This window comes from Lepidochelys kempii, chromosome 3 (assembly GCF_965140285.1).
Source record: "Lepidochelys kempii isolate rLepKem1 chromosome 3, rLepKem1.hap1, whole genome shotgun sequence".
Taxonomy (NCBI): Eukaryota; Metazoa; Chordata; order Testudines; family Cheloniidae; genus Lepidochelys; species Lepidochelys kempii.
In genome coordinates this window covers 155,418,460-155,440,895 of record NC_136382.1, presented here as the reverse complement: position 1 = coordinate 155,440,895, position 22,436 = coordinate 155,418,460, and the positions used below count along the sequence as shown (strand labels likewise).

Genomic DNA, 22,436 nt, shown 5'->3' with positions numbered 1-22,436 from the left:
TGTAACAGTGGAAGCTTTGAGTCCTTCTGTCTGAAAGATGGGAAAGCAAGTCATCACATCTTGCATTTTCTAGTTACATCCCCTTCTTTTTGAAGGCAAGAGAAAGGGATTAATGCAATATTTGCTTTTTAGCCCACGTGGTTCATTCCGTTAGTGTCTGCCCCATTTACCATTGTCTGTAACATGCTGAACAGCTGTCTGGATTACATCCCCTTTGTTGAAAGAAGCCCTGAAATGCTTTACAGACAGGCATCAGTAGCCATTTGTTTGGATTGAAGGAACATGCACGCTTTTAATTGTTCACGGCAAAGACAGCCTTTTAATTACTTCAATTAACAGAAAGAAGAACGCCAGTTAGCTCTCGTTATACAAAAGGTGTCCACAACGTCATTAAAACAGGATTTACAAGTGTCATAACTCCCAGCAGCATAGTCAACAACACAGGCAATCATTACAACTGAGCACCGAGGGAGAGGAGGAATAAACCATGAAGGAATGGAAGGAAAAGAAAAGAGGATGAAAAGAAGAGGGTGGGGGGGAAAAAAAGAAACTTCATTCTTCTTTTCCAATCTAAATTGATTTTATTCTACAAAATGCTACTCAGTTAAAATTGTAAAAGCAAAACTGTTTTAATATGTTCTTTCTTTCATAGCAGCAAGCTTTCTCTAACAAGCTTTTTGTTTTAGTGCAAATACTGTAGGCCTGTATTACAGTAAAATAACAAGAACAGAAAAGAGACAACACCAGAGAGATTGCTTCAGAGCCAAGATTTTCCATGATCGCAAGAACTATACAAAGATCAAAATGAGCAAAGGGTCCCCATTTAGCAGTCACCTTTAAGAACCTTCTTGATAGGAATTATTTCACCCCAGACAAAAAGAAAAAAAAATCATTATCTAAATTTTTGAGGGGGGTGGGGGGGGAGATAATGGTGCCCCAAACATACACAGATCTCCATAGATTTATATGAATCTTTGGGGCCTGATTCCAATTTCTCTCACACCAGTTTTACATGAGCATAACTCCACTTATTCCCTTTTCAGAGGAGTTACTCCTGATTTATACACATGCAAATGGAATCAGAATCAGGCTGTTTTCTTCAAGGATCTTAAAGTAGACTTCAGTTGACACTAGTAACTTATCGCTCTACTAAAGATGCACTATCCCTTACTGATGTTACTTTGAACTACACAGTATATCTAAATATATACACATTTTATCCTCTCATTGAGCTAAAACAATCAGATACCTATTTTCTACACATTTTTAATATCAAGTAACCACAAACAAGAAAGTGGAGTAACCCTTTAATCATACAGTGTGGGAGGAGAACAATTTAAGTAGAACAGGACAGGATTTTATTATTTTGTACTCAGATTTGTCCCCAGCCCCAGCTATTGTTCACAAAGGAGTGATAATGCATCTTTAGAAACAAATATCTCTTTATACATTTTATACAGACAAGAAAAAAATAAATTCAGGAATCTTTTTTTTTCCTTTTTAAGTAAAGAAAAAAGCATTATTAACCAGCAAAACCAGACAATTGAAGTATTTTTAATGCTCTCATTATTATATCCAGGTCTGGAACAGAAAAAGAGATGTAAACATGATAAATAAATAAGAAATAAAATGTAAATTGTTCCCTCCTTTCTTAAAATGTTTGATCTGGCCATTCTGATGAGAATGATCTTGTAATGGTCGTGGAAATTATTATTTTAAGACATTTCAGAATTCTGCTTTAGAGTTGGAAAAAACCAAACCAAAACAGGAACATGAGTTGGGAGGATGTTAAATTAATGGTGGGCAGATCTGTTGGAGCAGACACAAAATGTGTGCCTGCCAATAAATAATGAGATATTAGGCTTTTTTAGGATGAAGGCCAGGTAGATCATACATACAGAAAGCAGCAAAATTAAGGGTTCAAATGAACTTAATAGATCATTTAAATAATATTAAAACAAACAAACAAAAAAACCTATTGACCCCCAGCAGGTTGGTCCCTGGCCTACCACTCCTCAGTTTTCAGACTAGTCAGCCCCCTCACCAAAGAGGAAGGAATAGATAGGGGCCATGCCAGAACTGGGAGGGGTGGTAAATGGGGGTGAAATCAGCATGAGAAAAGCACATGGAGGTTGAAAGAATGTTTCCTTTGATTTAGCTGCTGTTGCTCCTCCAGTTCAGGAGTGATTTACTCTAAACGTGTGCTCAGGTGCTTTACTGAGCTGGGGCCAAACACTAGAGGACTGATCCGAAGCCTGTTGAAGTCAAGGGAAAGATGTCCAGGGATTTACATAGTCTTTGGATCAGAGCTGAGTTGCAGTATGTCCCCAACCACAAACAGAACATTTGAAGACATTCCACATTTAGGAATCACCACGACATAGGTGTGATGGAGATTCCTGGTTGCAAAATGGTGCAGCATGTCACTATCTGAAAGAGGACAGGTGAAACGGACACTGGTAAAAGATGAATCCAGAGCCAGCTCACAGCAGCAGAGAGGTCATGCTGTGTCTGATTTGCAAGAGAGTAAGCAAAGCTAAGGCTACCTACCATTCCACTCAAATGGAATGCACAAGCCCTGTGGCCTAACAGAGGTTCTTAATCTGGGATTCCCTGAAGGGTTTCGGGTGCAAAGCAAGCAGGTGGAAAAGGCTGCAGAGCTTCTGGGTTTTCCCCTCTTGCTTTTTGTTTGTTTGTTTGTTTGTTTGAATTTATAAGATACACAGCTATAAAAACTGTCTGTCACAACTGACAAGTTGTCCAAGGTATTTTCAGTTATTAGAAAAGGGTTCCTCTACTTCTGATGGTCACAAACACACTGCCTAAGGGGTCACCACTCAGCAGGGATGCCGCTGCCTCAGGCTCAGCTCTGAAGTGCCCACTGAAAGATCAAAACAAGGGGAACAGTGAGGGCAGGAGGAAGGTGAGCACCAGCGAGGAGGTTGGAGGTACGTCTACACTACCTGCCGGATAGGCGGGTAGTGATCAATCTATCAGGGATTGATTTATTGTGTCTAGTGTAGACATGATAAATCGATCCCCGATCGCTCTGCTGTCGACTCTTGTACTCCACCGCGGCGAGAGGTGGAAGCAGAGTTGATGGGGGAGCGGCAGCAGTAGACCCCACGCTGTGAGAATGCAAGGTAAGTCAACCTAAGATGCGTCAACTTCAGCTACGCTATTCTCGTAGCTGAAGTTGCGTATCTTAGGTCGATTCCCCCCTTCTCCCCCAGTGTAGACCAGGCCTTGGGCTCCTTTGGGTAACATCTCAATGAATTAGGCTTAAAGAGGAGCCTGGTTCTCCCTTGGATCTATGCCCATGTCACAGAGATGAGGAGTTGGGTTCCATGGCTTGGAGGAGAGACAGAGACAGGTCAGAAGGGACCATCATGATCATCTAGTCTGACCTCCTCATTTCAGGCCACAGAATCTCACCTGTAATAGACCCCTAACCTCTGGCTGAGTTACTGAAGTCTCAAATCACGGTTTAAAGACTTCAAGTTACAGAGAATTCACCATTTAAACTTGTTTAAACCTGCAAGTGACCTGTGCCCCATGCTGCAGAGGAAGGCCCAATAAGTTTAGGCTCAAACTTGCCCAATTAAGCAGAAGAGGATCTGATATCTGGAGGGGGGGAAATACTTGAGCCATCCAGATAGACCAGATGTGAAAAAATAATTTCTCATTTCTGGGACTAACTCTTGTTGGCTGGCAAAAGAGGGTTTTATAGGTAGCGGAAAGGACACTTGAAAATTTCTTTCAGAAACATTCTATTTTGCTACCCCAATTACCCACAAAAGCTGGCCACGTCTTCCACTCTTGGACAGATTTCTCACCACCCTTCCACAGTAATGAAAAGGACTGTCTGATCCCAAATCAAATAGATAGCTGATAGAATGGTGAGCTTCACCTGAAGTTACATTAGAAGAAGGGACAAGTTATTTTTCAAGACACCACAAATTCAGTTTGGTACTAAGGAGACTTTAGAAGAGCCTTTTGTTCGCACGCTACCAGTTTTGTAATCCTCAGAAATCTGGGTAAACAGGTACCTACTCAGTTCTTAATGGGTATGCTAATCATGAATTAATTCTAGGGAGGTTCCTGCAGAACAGTGGATCAGGTCAACTGGCCCAGGGAGAAATTACATGCTTTTAGGAGTCACTGCTTGTTAATATTATCTTCTGCCCTGCATGAGTGGAAATGAAACACAGGAGACATTTTACTGAGTGACCCTAGATTTGTGATTTAGATCAGCCAAAATGAGCATCTGGTAAACTGAGGGGGAAAAAGGACAGAAGCCACAGTTTATCTTGAAGTGACACTTTTTAGCTAAAAAAAATATTAAAAACAATCTTCGCTGGGCAACTTATTGAAAAATGTTTAAAATCATTTACCTTTATTTCTATTAATCAGTTAAGTTTTGCACTTCAACTAAGGACAATTAAACTAACTGGTTAGTTTCACGTTTGGGTCTCTGGCACGAGCATAAAGTAGGGAATGTTCCAACAATTAAGAAAGAACAGGATCAATGAATTTCAGTTTCGTGAACAATTCACTAAAACATTTCTGTTCCTGGCAAGTTTTGTCCGTGTGGTTTGGTTTGGTTTGGTTTGAAAGAAAACCTACATTCAGACAGTATCCCTTTAAACCCGATACAAGCAACTAAGCAACAGTGAGGGTTTGTTAGAATCCATGATTGGTACATAAAAGCCCAATCCTCTGAGGTGCTGAGTACCGTTAAATCCCAATAGAGGCCGTAGGATCCGAGGGTGCTCATCATCTCACAGGATTGGGCCCTAAAATAGAACACTGCCCCAAAGATTTCTCCATAGTCTAGCCTAATTCAGAACATACCCAGATTTCGGTTGATAAACCAAAGAAGATTATACCCCACACAATTAGATATGCTGACACAGCAGCTTCAACGGACTTAAACGAATGGAGATTCTCTTTGAAAGCACTGAAAGGAGCTCTCAGCTACTACAACAGGAGCCTGATCCAACCCCCATGCACTCGATCTTGGAAAAACCTACAATGCACCTGAGCAAGGTTTCTAACTGCCATTGACCTGCAGTAGGAGTTGGACTTGGCTCCAGAGGAGTTGAGGTTAAACATATCATTTTCAGTAGTGAACATTAATTTTAAATGGCCATGCCCATTGTGTGCATTCTGCACTGTCAGCTGAGACCCTGTGTAGGAGAAGACAGAGGACCCACTGTTAGGGGCAGAGGCTCTGCTTGTCTTGAACACCAAAATTAAAAATCCCCCAATCCAGCAAGTATCAAAATACAACAGGGGCCAGGAATCAAGGCACAGTGACACAGACAAGGAAAGACAACAGAGATGCAAACTGCATTGAGTGGAATCAGCATCTGAGTCAGGCACACTGAGAGGAGGAGCAGGATGCATTGCACCCAAGATGGCAGGTAGCCAGGGTGAAGGAAACAAAGGATCCACCAGCAGATTTGAAAAACACTAATTACAGGAGAAATGCTGCCAAAGACACCAGCTAGTGGAAACAGACTCTGGTATCCTATCAGCTACCGGGGCATCACTCTGGGTCCCATTACTAGGCATTTTGCTAACCTGGCCTTTGCAGCATGGGGAGAGGGGGACAAAATATCCATCTCACATCCTCCAACTCCTCCAAACAAATCTTCCCCTCAGTTCATGGCACCCTTGCCACTGAGCTCATGGGCTATTGACTTACAAGTGCTACCCCTGTGACCAAGCATTTGTGACTCCTCCCAATGCTCCCCACCTTGACAACAGCAAGAATTTCCCACAGCTCCTCCCGCCATCATCATCAGCAAACAAAGATCATAACAAGCCTTTAGAGTGGATATCGACTAGATGAAATGTCATGGTATCAGTGAGAGAGAGAGAGAGAGAGATCAACCAACCAGAATGAACTAAGCACAGAATGTAACTAATCAGATCAGTTCACAAAGGAAAGGGGTGACTAGTGATTTTCTGCAGCTCGCCTCCAGTCCTGGCCAAGCGTGTTTCCCAAGTCCATTAAAACACACAAAGAGGTTTACATAGGCAGCTTCTCCAGAGGGGAGATTCCCCTCTCCAGATGTACTGGGCGTGTCATTTCCACCATCACCATTTCTGCTTCCATGGAGTTTACATTTCTTCTTGTTCTTCCTGCTCAAGGAGGCTCCTGGAGCCACATTTTCCCTTTTCTTGCTCTTGCTGCCCTTGTGCTTGAACACCCTTGTGCCAGTCTTTAATCCTGTGGAGGAGGTTCCCCCCACCCCCACAGTCCTGGGTGGGAATGTAACACACTGGCAAATGAGGGACACGGGGTGGGGGTTACAAGGCCAACAGGGTTGGAGAGTTCAAGGAATCTGAGGACTGGTCACCACTGCTGCTACTTCTCCGGTGAGCTTTGGAGCATGACTCCGAAGGGGAGAGAGGAGACTCCTGATCCAGCACGCTGGGGTACGTGAAGACCAGGTTGGAGGTGCCAGGAGTGATGGCAGGTGTCGAGGTCACCACAATGGGAGTGTTGAGTGGCTCCTCCCCATAAAACCCCCCTGCAATGCTGATGGGCTTAATGACAGACCTCTGAGCTTTGTCGAGGCCCAAAGAGGAGGATGGGATCTCTTCTTCCACCGGCTCCTGCTTCACCACTACTGCTCCACTCACTCCAGACCGGACCGTCTGGAGGCTGTGAGATGGTGGGGTGCGACGCTCCTCGGGGCTGATTTTGCACACAGGGCCATGAGCCACCAGCATGAACTCCAGCTTATCCTTCTCTTTCTGGAGTTCAGCAATCTCTTTCTGCAGCACGGATTTCTCTTCCTCCAGCTCCTCCGTTTCCTGCAGACCGAGGAGAAATAAATAAATATGACAGCCTACGCTAGGGGAGAGAGCGGTGGACAAAGTCAGAGCCTTATCAGAATGTGCTAAGCACAGAGAGAAGCTGAGCAGATATGCTGCATAGCCCTCTCAGAGACCATCTACGAGCAGTAAGAAACATGGCAACCCTTTGGGATCTACCACTTAGGCAGTACCAAACACTCCTTCAGAGCCAGTCAAACAAAAAATGTCCCCCTGGGACCTCAGAGACTGCTGGGGTGCTCCACTGCAGAAAGGACCAGCAATGAATGGGTATTAGGGGAAATCACAAACAATGACGCATGGCGTCCAGGGTGCAGCAGTACAAGTTATGAACGACATTGCATGTTAAGGAAAACTTACAGCCACTTCACCTGGCACGTTTCAAACACTCAAAACTGCCTTGGGCATTCAGCCTAATCTAAAGGGGTTCCACTGGACTGAGTTTCCATTCCTGGGTCCATGCTCATCCCCAGCCAGCTGTCCCCTTTAGGTGCTATCCCAGCTAGGCACCAATAACCCTGTGAAGTGAAGAGACCCTCGTGGAAATTCCAGCTGGCTCCTAATCACTGCAGTAGGCAACTAGATTCTGGGGCAGAACAAGTGATGTATTGGTCCTCATATGAAAACCAAAGTATCTTAGGCACTTGTATGGCCCTCATTATTATTGTATCTGAACACCTCACCATCTTTAATGTTTTTATTCTCATAACACCCCTCTGAGGCAGGGTAGAGCTGTTATCCCATTTTACAACACTGGACCATCCTACCTTTCCAGGGGACCTGTAGAAAGATCTATCCGAGTATACAGGGAGTTGCACTAGGGGAAATGTGATTGGTTTAACCTATTCAATTACTTCAGCATGAATTAACACAAACAAATCATATTATGTAAAGGGAAAATCTATACTGACAATCAAGCACTGAAAAGAGGTGGGGTTTGGAGGGTGTGACAGTGAAACAACTATATATGCTTATAACTTGGGCAAACAACAAGAGAGTTGTGCGGGGAGGGGCACATGGGTGCAAGTGTAATACTCCCCACATAGGTTGTCAGTAGGCTTTGAACCCAGGATATTGAGCATCAGAGCACATAACTACCACATGAGCTAAAGGAATGACTTCACTGCTTCCTACTGCTATCAGCTAGTGATTTTTTAGCCTGACTTGAACCAGCCACTGAAAGGGCATGTGCTACATACTTTGTAGTATATTTGTGTCACCCACCAGCAGGAGGAGAGGCATAGTTTAGAGTGATCTGAGGGGTATAGAACCAGAAGCGGAGAGATGTGTGCAGAGTACATACCGCCTGGAGTTTCTCTGTTAGCTCTCGACGCCTGTTACGGCACTTAGCAGCTGCCAGCTTGTTCCTCTCTCTTCGGATCCTTCGCTTCTCCTCTTCCTCAGGTGACAGCTGTAGGCACATACCAAAAAAGCTCAAAACCAAACCACAAGATCTGAGCAAATCCTTCCTTGCGTTTTGTGAACAATAGTTCACCACAGAGCAAAAAGGGCCTGATTCTGCAAGGTGCTGCGCACTCTCAACTCCCATGGAGGTTGCTGGAAGACAAAGGTGCTCAGCATCTCTCCTAGGATTGGCTCCATAATGAAGAGGGTCGAAGTAGAGAGGGGCGCGACAGGACTGTGCAAGAGGACAGTGAATCTGCAGCCAAGGCCAAGCAGACAATGGGTGGCACATAAAGCAAAACCAGAGCAAAATGTTGTAAGCGCCTCTTTCTTGAAACAAAATATCTGCTTCTTTCCACACAAGCACAGTCATTAACCTGAAGGTCAGGGACCAGATCCTCAGTGGGTGCAAATCAAAGTAGCATTATTGAAGTCGATGGAGCGGAGCTAAGCTAATCTACACCAGCTGAGGATCTGGCCCCAGATTTCCAAGCACTAGCCAAGATAACACACTGTACTTCCTGTATCCGCAGGCAACCATCCAGCAACATAAAAAAACCCACAGGGCAGATTATGTTCTCTCAGAAGCCCATGGAGTGACACTGTTGTAAATCCGGAGTACTCAAGGGCAGCAGATGACCAGCAGTGTCCAGTCACGTCAGGCTCAAAAGTCTAGGTTTTGGAACAACGTTTGCAAAATCTCACAGTAACAGAAATGCTTCCATCGCTATAGATACCAGGCCAGCTCCTCAGCTGATGTAAACCAGCACACTGAATGAACCCCATGTGGCTACCTAGACTTACAACAACTGATGATCCGGCCCACCGTTTTTAAATTCCAATGCAAACTAGATTTTTGTTTGGATTTTATCACTCCCATGCAGGGTTCACAACTAGAACATGAGAAGCAAAGAGTGACACTGGGCCAGATCCTCAGCTGGTGTGCATCGACACAGCTCCACTGACTTCAGACATGCTCTGCAATTTTAAACCAGTAAGGATTAGTCCAACTGATTAGAAACAAAACTGAAACAGACTAATGTGGTGTTAAGGTCCAAGATGATCTAATGCAAAAAAATAAACTGCAAACAAATAATGAAAGCATTTTGTTCAATTAAAAAAAAAAAAGCTTTCAGTTTTAATACCTTAGGGCTGTGAACAAGCTAGTCATCGCTTTCATTATCTGTTCTTGTTTATGGTTTTTTACTCTGCCTAACTTCATTCTGGGGTTTTATTTATTTATATATTTTGTTGCAATCATTCCCGTTTCAGTACGTTCATTTTAATCTGTGTATTTGCCCCCTGCCCCCGATCCCATTGTGCTTTTGCTCTTTTATTAACTTTATACATTTCTGTGATTTTTATTTTGATTGCACATACATGAATTTTTATTGTGTATAAAATGGGCATGTATGTGTGTGCATACAATATATACAGTTTATATGGCCCCTGCTCAGCAGAGCCCTAAAGCACATGCTTAAATTGTTAGCTGACCTGGGGCCTATGGATGGGATTCTCAAAAGCACCAATGGGATTTAGCAGCACAAGTCCCACTAAAACAGGTTTCAGACCAAAATTTTCTTGCCAGTAACTTCAATTCTGTTTAATGATCTGACTCAGGTTGCCACTTTAACAAGTCCCATGAACAACCACGACTGGTGACAACTCAGGCCCTAATCTGGCACAGAATATTTGCATATGTGTAACATTAACTGGGGGCCTAAAAAGAGGAACAGTCCTTGGTGTTTTTAAAGGAGTCCAGTTCTTCATTGTTTGTACCCCTTTCGTATTAATTCTGCATGAATAGGCTAGTAGATGGGTTTGCCAGCAGAAACAGTCACCAAAACAGCCTATTTTCAGCAAATATTATAGAATAGTCTCAGAAAATGAATTCTGAATTTGATTCATGAGCCCCCACATCAGAAATCTGATCCTAGGAGTCCCATTCAGCTCATCAGATACTGAACACAGCATACGTCTAATCAGCACAGCTTGAATCGGAAGGACCCACAATGAATCGCTCACAAACAAGCCACAGGCCAGGAATTACTGGCCGGCATTCTTCAGGAAATAAAGTCAAACAACAATCAAATTGGAGGATATTGGGATCTCTTCACGGCCAATTTGTGAACACAGAGGCAACGTTTGCCATACAAATTATTTGTTGCTAATTATTCCTCTAGTTCCAGTGCCAGCTTTACTCCACTTTAGACAACAGAGCATAGGACCCAGTGAAAGCGAGGGGAATCCACCCTTGTGCAGGGGGCCAGCACAAAACCTATGCACCGCTTTACTCTGAACAGAGGATTGGGCTCTTCTTGAGCAAACACACCCTTATAAAAATAGGGCTTAAAAATGGAACTGTGTTAGCCCTCTGCACCAAGGGGATTTTCATTCACTATGAGCAATGTTAACCCCTTGTCTACCTTTGAGATCTCAAAAAAACAGACAGGCTACAATAGTCAGACTGAAAATCAAAATGGATGATGTGGAAGTAAAAGCAAGGCTTAGTGTTTTATTAAAAACAGACCTTGTGCAATACCCATCTAATCTGCTGGCCAGGTGCAGTGTCTCATTGCATTTCTCTGCAAAGGCCTGCACAACTGTGGTTTCAGAGTCACACAGGGTGATCCAGATTATTTCTAGTTTCTTTAGAAGTGAATTTTGCACTAATGGAAGGCACCGGTTTGACCGCCCTGGCGGCTGGAGTCCACTATTAACCCACATAACAGGTACAGTGTGGACAGTGGAAGTCCAAGCTTGCCCACAACAGCCATATTAATGTCCCTCTGAGCAGCAAAGCCCTGGGCAAAACGAGCTCAGTTTACAAGATCATTCAGTCCTTGCTCAGACTGCCACCAAGGGATTGGATATTGTTGGGTTTGCGAAGGGGACACCTACCCACTAGGAAATAGACTTAGATCTCCAGCCACCCACTATGCAGGCGGCTCTTTTTAATAAGCATATATTTGTGCAGTAAAAGCCTCCCACATCCCAGTTCTGGTTAGTTTCATGCTCATGCCAGCACACAACACTGGAATCAGAGTGGGACCAGCTAGCCGGGGAGCGCACTGGAAAGGGAAGGAATTGGCCCAGAGGAGAAGGGATGGCGTGGCACTCCAGCAGGGTCAGCCCTCCCTCCTCCAATCCCCGGGTATTTTCTTAAGCAGATTGTGTAAAACTCAGCGGTTCCGAGATTTTCTTCTGTTTGAGGCCCCAGCCAAATAAACTCAAACAGAAACCCAGTCTAGACTACAGAGTTTCACCTGGTTTTGATGTGAAGCCACAGATCGGCCCAGACTTGAGGAAGCCTTTGAGGGAACTTGGCTGAATTACAACTTGTAATGATCTCACAGCAATAAAATTGCCTCCTTTCGTGTGATATTCTGAGGGACCTGAAAGGCCTTTATAAAGTAAGGGCCAGCCCTGGATGGCAGGGTGGAAAGGAGAGTGATCAGAGTGTGCTGTGCTCTGGAGCTGATTGAATAGTCCTTAAGGGTCACTGTAACCACAGGGCTGCTCTAACTGGTACTCCTAGGACGGAGGAAGTGGAAACGTGACTGAAAGCCACCTATCTCCCCATCTCACACACACACACACACACAGAGGATGCTAAGCAGCGTTCAGGCATACTGAACTCATTGAAAAATGCAACGAGGGGGGAATTTTAGGGAGACAAAATAATCAACCAAATAGAATTAAGTCGACCATAGAGGGATTAAAACCCTCTTACTCTTGCAAAAGGTGCCATGGGATCCTTGTAAAGCCCCAAGTTGTCAGGGCCTTGGTTTTTAGGCATCACCCAAAAGAAAGCCCTTCCAGCAACACAATACCAAGCTGGGATGGGTATCAGTCAGTTTCAGACCAAGAGCACTACCAACTGAATCACCAGCCCTATTACTTGCAGCACCTAAGGTTGTCTTGCAGCTATACCCAAACACCAGCTATACCCAAAACTGCTTAGCTTGCAAGTTAGGATGAGGCATTCTATCCACTATGGTTACCTGCTCATCTCTTCTCCTCCTGCCCACTGTGGTCCCAATAGTTTTAATGACACCAGGTCTCTGAAGGGCTGTATGTCCACCAACTGAAGACAAGTTGGGCAGAGGATGGCTGTAGGGATGTGAGCGAGAGTAGGGACTCGACATGGAGGTGATCACTGTGGGCTGGACCATCCACTGCAGGTCTTGGCTGGTTGTTATGGCATTAATGGTAGGGATAAAAGCACTGCCTGATCCTGGCATATCTATCCGGAATTTCTAGAAGGAGACAAAAAAAAGGGAGAGAGAGAGATCAGTACATGCACAATATTGATGTCTAAGCAGAAACAAGTGGAGAAGGAGATTCACTGGGAGAATCTAAGCAGGTACCAGAATTAGGACATAAACACCTGAAGCAGATGGACTCAGTGACCCATCGATATACAGATGGCATGGAAAGGTACGCCCTTCCACAAGCAGACAGGCTGGTGTGGCAACCAGCAGAACAGGCTTCAGCATCTGGCACTTGCCCCATACATGCCATTTAGCTTCCATGCAGAATAGTCTGTGTTTGCACTTGTTCCTGAGGAGTGGATGGGACGGAGAGCACCTGCACAGACAGCACACACCCTGTGCACCTTCTGGTACTTGAACAAAAACTAAAAGCCTCACAGTGGGAGCCTATCATGTTGAAGGATCTATGTTGTTCTGATGTGTGAAGTGAAGGGCCTTTTCGCTTGTCACAATGATTATTTGTACCTCTTGATGCCATTCCGCTCTGGTGCAGTTTGGTTTTACTTCACTCCTGAATGAGACTCACTGCCAAGCAACCTCTTCTTCCCCGCCCCCAATCCCAAAGCAACTCCTTCCCTCTCCCCTCCAGTCCCACTCCTGCCAAAGAAACTCCTCTCTTTCCCATAATACACTTGCCCTCCCTGCAAACAGTGCAAAGCATGTTATATAGAACATTCACCCCACACAGCAAGTCATGGCCAAGTCTAAAAGGGGAATTGAGGAGTTTCTAGAAAAATACTTCCCCATCAATCCAGAAAAAAGGAAGAGAAATTTCAGCCATAAACACCAGCACGTAGTTCACTGGAATCTTTTTACGGGGGATCTGTTCTGCCCCTATAACATGGGAGCTTTGGCCAAAGGATATGGCTCTATGAATGAAAGGTTTGTATAGAGAATTGCAGTGATAACAGAGAGAGACAACACAACAATTCAGGGTTCATTATGTGGAACCATGCTCACCACAAACAGGTTCTAGGGTATAATGTGAAATGCCCAGCTCTGGGACAGTTATGTGCATGTTTACATATTTTAAATGCAGCCTATAAAATGTGTTTCAGGATTCAGACTGGACAAGTTCCTTGCAGCTCTTGGCATTGTCTAGACAAAACAAGGCAGCAGTAAAACCAAGACAGTAGGTAATGATCTCCTCCATAAAACTTGTACACCTGGTTTCAGTCAGACTTAAGTAAATCCACCTGGATAATATGCTGGCACTAAACAACTAGGAAAACAATGATGTGTCCAGGAGGGGGAAGCATGAGAGAAAGAATGCTTTTGTCTAGAAAGAGATCCTTTCAGGAGACACTCAAAGGTTAGATTAGGTTTTAAAGACATGTCTTGCACCACCAACATTCTGAATTTTGAATACAGAAGTGACAATAGACTTTTAGGACCAGAGGTGAGAACTATCAGCCAACAACAGTTTGTGGCCCTTGAAATGATCCTGTGCAAATGCACATCCTTAGGTCAATTAAATGACATCACAGGAGCCAGAAAACTGGAGGAATGGGAAATCACCACCACCATGACCCCGATTCAAGAGAGTACTTAAGCATTAAGGATGATCTTGAAGTTAAGCATGTGCTTAAGTGTTTTCCTAAATCAAGGTCTATAAAAATAATTTTCCAGATTTTTACAGGACCAGAACTTTAGCCATTGGACTCTGTGTGTGTAACATTGGCCCAAATTCCTGATGACTTCAATGCAACCAGAATTGAGCCCAAAAGAACCACCTGAAACACAGAAAAATTCCAATTTAAAGCATCAGACAGCCCCAAACTAAGGAGGAAAGTTAGGAGAAGAAATGAGTGAATCGGTTAAGGGAGGGAATGTAAGAATGAACCTGTCCCCTGATATCAAACTTTCAGCAAAAGCCCCACCAGAACCGTAGGTCCTTCTATATTGCCTCTTCATGGCTCCTATAAAGGAGTTTGCTGAAAATAGCTTTACGTGCCACTCCTCTCTCTCCCTGTTCTCCAACAAGGTAAGCTATGCTTGTACTACAGGACAGGATGTCTTCATGTCTCCACATTATATAGTGTAACTAGTGCTGGGATGAGATAGAGGAAAAATTACATTAAGGTCATAAAGAGGGAGCATGAGCTAGTGTAGCGGTTAAAGAACAGCTGTGAGAGTCAGGAGATCTGGGTTCCACTTCAAACTCTGCTACTGATTTCCTGTGTGATCTTTGCCTTTCCCTGCTACAGTTCCCCCTCTCTTTAAAGAGGGGAATAATTATTCTTACCGTCTTCACCTGTGTGTTGTGAGGCCAAATTAACCATTGCAAAATGTGTTGACAGCCCTGTATGGAAAGTACTATAGATATGAAAAATTATCATTCAGGAGAGTTTATTGCAAACCTAAGGATAATGACCCTTGCAGTGACATACATCCTGACCTTCAACTCCTCATAACCAGGAAGGAGTTCACATCTGACAGGTCATAAAAATTATAATAATCACCAAATTATCTGGATGAAGGGTCAGATACTAACTTCTCCCAATCCATTAAGAGATGAAGATCAGGCCCTATGTCAACGGAAAGGTCACTGCCCTTAGATTTGCAATCACGTCTTCCATTTGATCTAGGACCCTGCTATCACATGGAATGAGTTCTTCTCAACACACCTATTCCTGGCAGTGGTAACAGTGGCAAAGGCAACCAGCTCAGGGGGCCAGTAACAAGATAAAAGCATCTATACAGGGTTAAGGCAGGGTTCTGTCTTGTAGATGGAGCTTTAACTGCATCCCTGGATTGTGCTAAAGCCTTGGACATTCCATCTGTAAACCTAGGATATTAGCCTTTGTGCCCAGACAAAATTGTCTATGACAGGCTTAGAGGCAGAAGGAAACGCCTCTAGTTTCCGCCGGGACTCGTGTCCTCCTTTGCTCTAGCCTCCTTCCTAATCCCTTAAAATGGCTTCAGAAAATTTCTGCTGAGACAGGCAACTCTGAAAGGTGTCAGTAAAAATCCTCCGTTATTATTCTCCTTTCGCCATCTAACTAATTACAGGATGTGTCACTTATCACAAGACTGTCTTAAAAGACGCTCCACTATGACTCATGTTAGGTCTCTAAATCGAATGCACAATTACCTACTATGTAACCGTGGTCATTTCCACATTCTGCTTGGTGCTCAAGGGGCCATGATCCCCATGGTGGCAACTCTCTCCTGCCCATCTCGATCAACTCACCTGCTTTACAATTCAGACACTGCACTGCCATTCACTTTCCCTTACAAAAATGCTAGTAGGCCCCAAGCCCTTTGCCACTGGAACGCCACAGTGGTTACCTATGAGGCTCCCAATATGCTTCCAGGTCTAATCCACTGTGATACCATAGTTTTCAATGGCAGGTTCTGACCTGCTCCACCTCCTTTTGAAGTTCATTGGGTGCCAATTTGTTCCCCTCACCTAGCAGGCCTGCATAATCTTGCCCTCACCTGTATCTCAGCTCATTCCCCGTAGTCCTTTTACTGTTCTTCCCACCTCTATTTCTCCTTTCCCCACAATCAGCTTTGTACCTTCCATCATGCTGGCCCTTATTCCTGGAACACTCTCCCAACCCTCATCCACCAAGTCCCTCCTCCCTTAGCCCCCCCTTCCTTCAAATCCCACTTTATAGCCTCCTGCATTCATCTCCTCAGCAGTAATCCCCACACCCACCCTCTCCTGATTGGTTGTTTTATGTTTTATTTAGATTGCAAGTCCTTTGGTGTCTATGTTTCTGAAGTGCCATGGAGATTCATGGCACTATATACAATGTTTAGCAATAGTAAAATGGTAATGCTGCACACTTTAGATCTCCACACCCCGCTCTGGAACGTACAACCACTGCAACACTGCAGAGCCATCGCCCTAGCACAGCCCCAAGCAACGTGCAGATCAAGATACCATCACATTCCCTGGTAAAAGACAAACGCGCCTCTAGCTTTCCCATTGCTTCCAAAGGGGCTGAGGTCTGTTCCCATTATAATCTAAAACATGGGACTGGGTAATGGCCTCCCAAGCTTCATCTCCCAGGGACATTCCAAAGATAATGAATTAAATCTTGCCACAAAATGCAAAGGGATGGGCTAGAGCAGTGGGTCACAAAGACCCGTATATATACCAGCAACAGTGTGATATTTCAGGCTGATGGGACTGCACTTTCCCTTCCTCATCTTCATGGGGAGCTTCCGTGCTGCTCCAAGTGAGTCACTGCTGCCCATGAACCCAAGAAAGGTTGATCCCCTCCAACCCAAATGATCCTATAACAAATAAATGGCTCAATATTGCAAGCTTTTCTCATGCAAGTAGTTTCCTTGCATGTCAGACACTGCAGTGGGATAATACGTAGGAGGAAATCTTCCAGTCTGAAAGAGCAAATATATTATCCTCATTAAATTCTACGTTCACCACAAGGCAAGTTTGTTATTAGGTATCGAATATTTTACATAACATTAAAAAACATCACAGCGCTGCACTGTAAGGATAGAACAGTTAAAAGGCATCAAAGTTTTGGCTCAGAAAGACGATTTCCACTGAAACGTGACTGATGCAGCCTTCCTTGCTTCTGAAGAAGAAAGATTCAAAAGAAAACTTTGCAAGTTGTGTATTTTATGTGGTAATAAAACTCCTGATTTCCATAGTACAGAATCAGTGGAACCGACCAATTCCTAAAACAGAGGTGAGGCTTCTGTTTGATCCTAATCTACAAAATCTGCAAGGATCAAGGGGAAAGAAGACACACAAGCTTCTTGAGACGTGCCCCAGATTTTTAAAGAAAACACTTATGTACTTATTAAGCCAATTTCCTGATCTAAGACCTAATAAGATAGTAACCTTAGAAACTATATTCTGGCATCCATATCAAACACACACACACTCTCTCTCTCTCCGTTTGAAAGAAAAACAACAAGGGGAAAAAAATAAAACCAGCTCATTTTATTTAGACTTCATTAACTCACACATTCTACACAGCCAATCAATGTGTCACAGCCTCTGCAAAATTCACTTGATCTACTGTGTGTATTGAATTTGAAAGATACAAAACAAAAACAAACCAAGAGCGCCAAGCTATCCAAGCATGTTCAATTTCTCAACCCCCTTCTCTCCTCCCTCCTCCTCACATTTACTGAAAATGAGTAAATCATCTGATTCCAAACTACAATCCCTGGAAGCATTCCTACTGGGATTATCCTACAGAGGGCACCAACGAGGTATATTTGGAGCGAGCTGGGAAACTTTTGAGTCATTTCTGGTAAAAGTTCTTTGATGTGAGGAATGTCACAGGCTGGTACTGTTGGCAAAGTTTAATATAGGGCGATTTTTAAAAAATGATCCTATGACTTCTTGATGCGTCTCCCACGCTTCCAGTTAATTTACACAAATTATGCAAGAAATAATAATAACTGGGGGGAGAAGGGGAGATGAAGCAACCCTGGTGGGGGGAAAAAAGGGAGAGAGAAAGAAGAGAGTGAGAGAGAAGGCCAGCTGATGTAAACAAGTTATGAAATAACATAGGTTTGTGTAACCGGCCCGATTGCGTAATGCTTTCCACAGAAGCCATGGATTTAGTTTATGCAGGCACATAAGCCTTTCTGAAGTGTTTTCCTAGGAAAACTAAAAGGGAAAAGGCCCCTTTATAAAAAACAAACAAACAAAAAAAACGACCAGCCTTCAGGTTCATGTAGTCACGCAACTTCAACAGGAAATATCTTCCATTCTTCTAGTTCCAATATTATGGGAGACCAGAAGCTTACAACAAGAAAAGTTATCTCAAAAATGTAACTAGATCCCATGAGCTCTGTAAGAGCTTGCATCCTGAGGGTCAAGAGAACAGGAAAACTGAACAGTAAATACCAACAAGCCGCAATCAGCAAGCTGAGGAATGTCTGAATACCAGAAGAGAGCAAAAATATCACTCCCTAGGTACGTAGAAAGCCTGGCCGATACAAAAACACATTCCATCCTCACAGACAGACACTATTAAAAAAGGGGGAGTGGGCGCGCTCTACTGAAATTCTTTAAACACCTTCCAAATCAAATAAAGTCTACTTAAAAAGATTCCATATATTTTAACTCCCTTGCAATAAAGGACCTTGAGACTGAGTATCACAGGATCTATTAGGGTAATAGCATATAGATGTCAAGGAAGTAATGCTGTTTTGGTTCAGCTCACAAAACAGCTTGTCTACTTGGGAGAAGATGGTGGGGGAGGGAAGAGCTTTTAACTAAAACAAGACAGGAGAGAGCTTCATAGATTTTTTTTTATTATTATTATTTTTTAGTAAGTTACCTTGAGGATTCCTTGGCATGAAAAGCAACTGTAAACTATTATTGCTGAAAGGTACCAAATAAAGTAAGATTTCCATACTATTATTAATTGCAAAATCTATGTGCATATTACACCAGGCTGTGAATTAGCCAACACTTGTTTTCTGCTTAGCCAATGATTATCCTCTCCCTATGGGTGGATGGATGTTTTTTTAAAACCATTCTTTCTTCCTTTCAGTGCTTTTTACACTAAAAAAAGGGAAAACTACTTCAGTGAGGTAGGTGAAAAGCCCCAAATAGAACTGTGTCCCAAAGACCATGTAATGTTCTTTCCAAATTTTTATTTACAAATAATAGTAGTAATAATAATAATAATAATAATGAGTCTTAGCCTCTGGATTGTATTTACCTACCTATAGGAATTGGAGCTAAATACCAGGTTTGTGTTCAGTGATACAATCTGAGTTATCTGAGCAGAAAACAGAAAGTCCTCTTTTCTAGGAAAGTTTGTGAAGCAGAGGAGCATTCCCACCTTTGTCTTAAAACTATTGGTCTACTTAGAAATTCATCTCTTATCTACAGGCTTTGGGAGCAATCTGAAAGCAGACTGATGAGATTAAGGTGTGATACTCTTGTGTAAAGATCACAGACCCACCTCTGCACTTTTTATTCAGGCAAGCTGCCTAGGGATGTCAGGATCAGACCCTATTTCCTGGTGTCCTGTCTCCCATAGAGATTCTGAAATGTCACTGATAATAGGTGGCATTTTGAAATAAATGGTACTAACTAGCACCATTTCACTTGGGTTAAATGTTTAGTAGAATTCCTACAGAGCTGGCAGTATTTCAGGTTACACTGCATTCCCTTCACTTTTCAAGGATAAATAAAAGTCAGGGATTCTGACTTCCAAGTGTTCAGTGCCTGTTTGATGACATCTGCCATGTCTGTAGGTATGCTCAGCTAGCACATGGGATAAGTATAGAAAAGAACACTATGTTAGTGGAAAGCAGAGTAAGAGCTGATATTTTTAGCACTGTGAAACATTTCCTATAAGAAGTAATGCAAATTCATTGCATACACTCAAAGATGCACATAAGGTGCAGAGCAGCAGTCAGACAGTATACGCACAACATACTGCATGTATTTATATATAAACACATACACACTTCCATACACAGAGACAAATTGGGTGAAAGTCATTTTAATACGCTCTCTTTTTTTGTAATTACTCCCACTAGGAAATCCACCTGGAATCCACACACACAGCCTCCAATCCCCAAACTGGCATAAAACGAAAGTATATGCGTTACAGTCTCCCTCTCTCTCTCACACACACACACGTTGCTTCTTTCAGCCCAAATTAACTCCAGCAGAGGACAGCAGAACCCACGATGAGTGACTGACCCACTAATGTCGCGGCGGCGGCAGCACCAGGGTGTGTGTTTTCAGCACAGACCCCGCTGCCCCCCTGACAGCAACTGGATCCTGGAGACGGTAACTTCAAGAGGAAATATAAAGCAACACTTAAACACTCACACACTGAACACTTAGCTGCACTGGCGATTAAACGTTGCCTTTCTCTCCTGACCTGGCGTCCCGTAAATCCGTAGATTAGATTCCTCATGATTTACGCTCACACAAAACCGCCCAAACTCTTGCAAAGACAAAAGTTGCTTTCCCCCCTCCTTTTAAGGCGTGGACTCGAAATGGATTTGGAGCGCCAAAGGATAGGCAGCACCTATTATTTCCCTAATCTCCAACTAGGCAGAGGTTTGATAAAGGCGCTCAGAAAGTGGACTGGGTGTGGCAAGTGAATTTTACTATTTGGTTAAGCAGATTTCTTTTGAAGCATTTTAGAGGAAAATGGCCCACAAAAGCACAATATAACAAGGATATTACAGACACAGAGATGTTATACACAGCCACACTACATTATTTAATCCTGTCTGAAGCGGAGACCTGGTCTCAAAGTAAAGCTCTTGGTGTACAAAGTGGAAGACAGAATTGTGTTACCTACTGTCCTTGGGTCCCACAGCAGAGGGTGCTCAGATGATCAAAAATAAAGATGCACTGAAGGGGGGGGGGGAGAAGCTTTGATCATGTCAGTTGCATGGCAAGGTGCCTGTGACCGCCCCTACCTGTTGTGCTGTGCCGCTGGAGTAAGTCTCTGGGTGGCCTGGAGAGCCGCTGCTGCCCCTGGAGGAGGTATCAAAGTTCCCGGGATAGTCGTGGTACATGATCCGAGGTAGAAGCCGGAGAGGAACACAATGTATTTTCCTTCACACACACACACACGCTCTATTTCTCCGCCTCTCTCGCCTGATTTTTATTTTCAGCCTTCCAACTGCACTCCGTAAAGATCTGGGGGTTGTTTGTTTGTTTAAATAAAGAGTTAAAAATAAAGCCCTTTCCTCAACTTTTTCCGCCACTCAAGACTGGGGGAAAATAATATTTCCCACCTCACAAAATAGAGCCACTCTCTCTAATCCCAGAGGTCTTTGGTGCACTCAGGAAAAAAAAATGTGGATTTAAAATGTGCCGCAAAAAAAGTGTAAATGAGACGTCTCTCTTTGTTTTAAAGTCTCTTGCTGTCTTAAAATCTGTTACATTTGCTCTGAAGAAGAGAAAGGGGAGGGAAAAAAGACCTAACCACACACACTCAAAACGCGTGTGTCTATTGCCCTTCTTCAGACTTCCTGTGAATATTTGTTCTGGTTTCAACGCTCCTCTGGCTCTGTAGTTTTCAGTCAAGAGGCTCTTTGCCTCCTATTTAATTAAGTCCTTTATAAAAGTGCCAGTTCCCTGCTCTAACTGAACTGGGTGACTCAGTCCAGGATTTTAGCCTCTTGATTTTTTTTAAACTCCCTTAATTATCGATCTGTACACTTGCTGCCTGCCAGCCTCTGCCCGCGTGAGTCTCTCTCTTCTCCCCCCGGGTCGCCTGCCCCCCTTTCTGTCTGTCTGTCTGTGAGTCTCTCTGGTATCTCGTTCTCTGAGCTCCTTTGCTCTCCCTGGATGAGTCAGTGCAATGGCATTAGTTCAACTCCACACTCTTATTATCCATCCCCTCCTCTGAGAGCTGTACCATGTGGAGTCACACACGTCAAACTCCCAGCTCGCCAAACCCCACTTTGCAAGGGGGAGCCTCCCACCTGGCAGGGGGAGGGGGAAATTCACCCCGCCCGCTTAATCCGATTTGGCCAAACCCAGCCCGCCGCCTGCAAACCAATCTCAGAGCCCCGCAGGGCGGGACGGCACAATCCCCCGTGCGGCGGGGGAGCAGCCCGGGGCCCCGCGCGCCCGATTTGTTACTGGCAGAGCCCGCCCCTTCCCCCCACTCACTGGCGGCCTTTAGTCTGTTCCATTGGCGCACGTTGCCAAAGATGGTCATTTGCGTTATCCGACGCCAGCCCGGGTTTCCTTGGTTAGGATGACGCGGCCCGAGAGGGATTCCCTACTCGCTCGCAACAGATCGGCTCCGCTTAAAGGGAAACCGGATCAGAAAAGTGGAGAGAGAGAAGCGGAGATTCGAGTTCCTCCTGAACGCGCACCCGGCTGTGTGATACCGGGGAAGGCGGGGGCTGGATCCACAATTACCCCGGCGCTGGCTTTGCAGTGCGGGGAGGGGGGTGGGGGGAGTGTGCAATTGGATC

The 22,436-nt window shown here is 44.1% G+C and overlaps 1 protein-coding gene across 3 annotated transcripts; it reads right to left on the bottom strand.

Moving 5' to 3' along the window:
* Nucleotides 1–290: 290 nt before the first annotated feature.
* FOSL2 (FOS like 2, AP-1 transcription factor subunit) lies at nucleotides 291–22,007 on the bottom strand. Of its 3 annotated transcripts, none has more exons than XM_073338609.2 (4): nucleotides 20,922–22,007; nucleotides 12,258–12,512; nucleotides 8,153–8,260; nucleotides 291–6,828 (listed from the first exon to the last, which is right to left on the bottom strand). In XM_073338609.2, the coding sequence occupies exons 1-4, from the start codon at nucleotides 21,018–21,020 to the stop codon at nucleotides 6,319–6,321; spliced, it is 972 nt and encodes a 323-aa protein (XP_073194710.1). In that variant the 5' UTR covers nucleotides 21,021–22,007; the 3' UTR covers nucleotides 291–6,318. The 3 variants fall into 3 exon arrangements, with proteins under 3 accessions (XP_073194710.1, XP_073194712.1, XP_073194711.1); XM_073338611.1 differs by lacking the exon at nucleotides 20,922–22,007 and adding an exon at nucleotides 20,797–20,893; XM_073338610.1 differs by lacking the exon at nucleotides 20,922–22,007 and adding an exon at nucleotides 20,320–20,745.
* Between the last annotated feature and the right edge of the window lie 429 nt (nucleotides 22,008–22,436).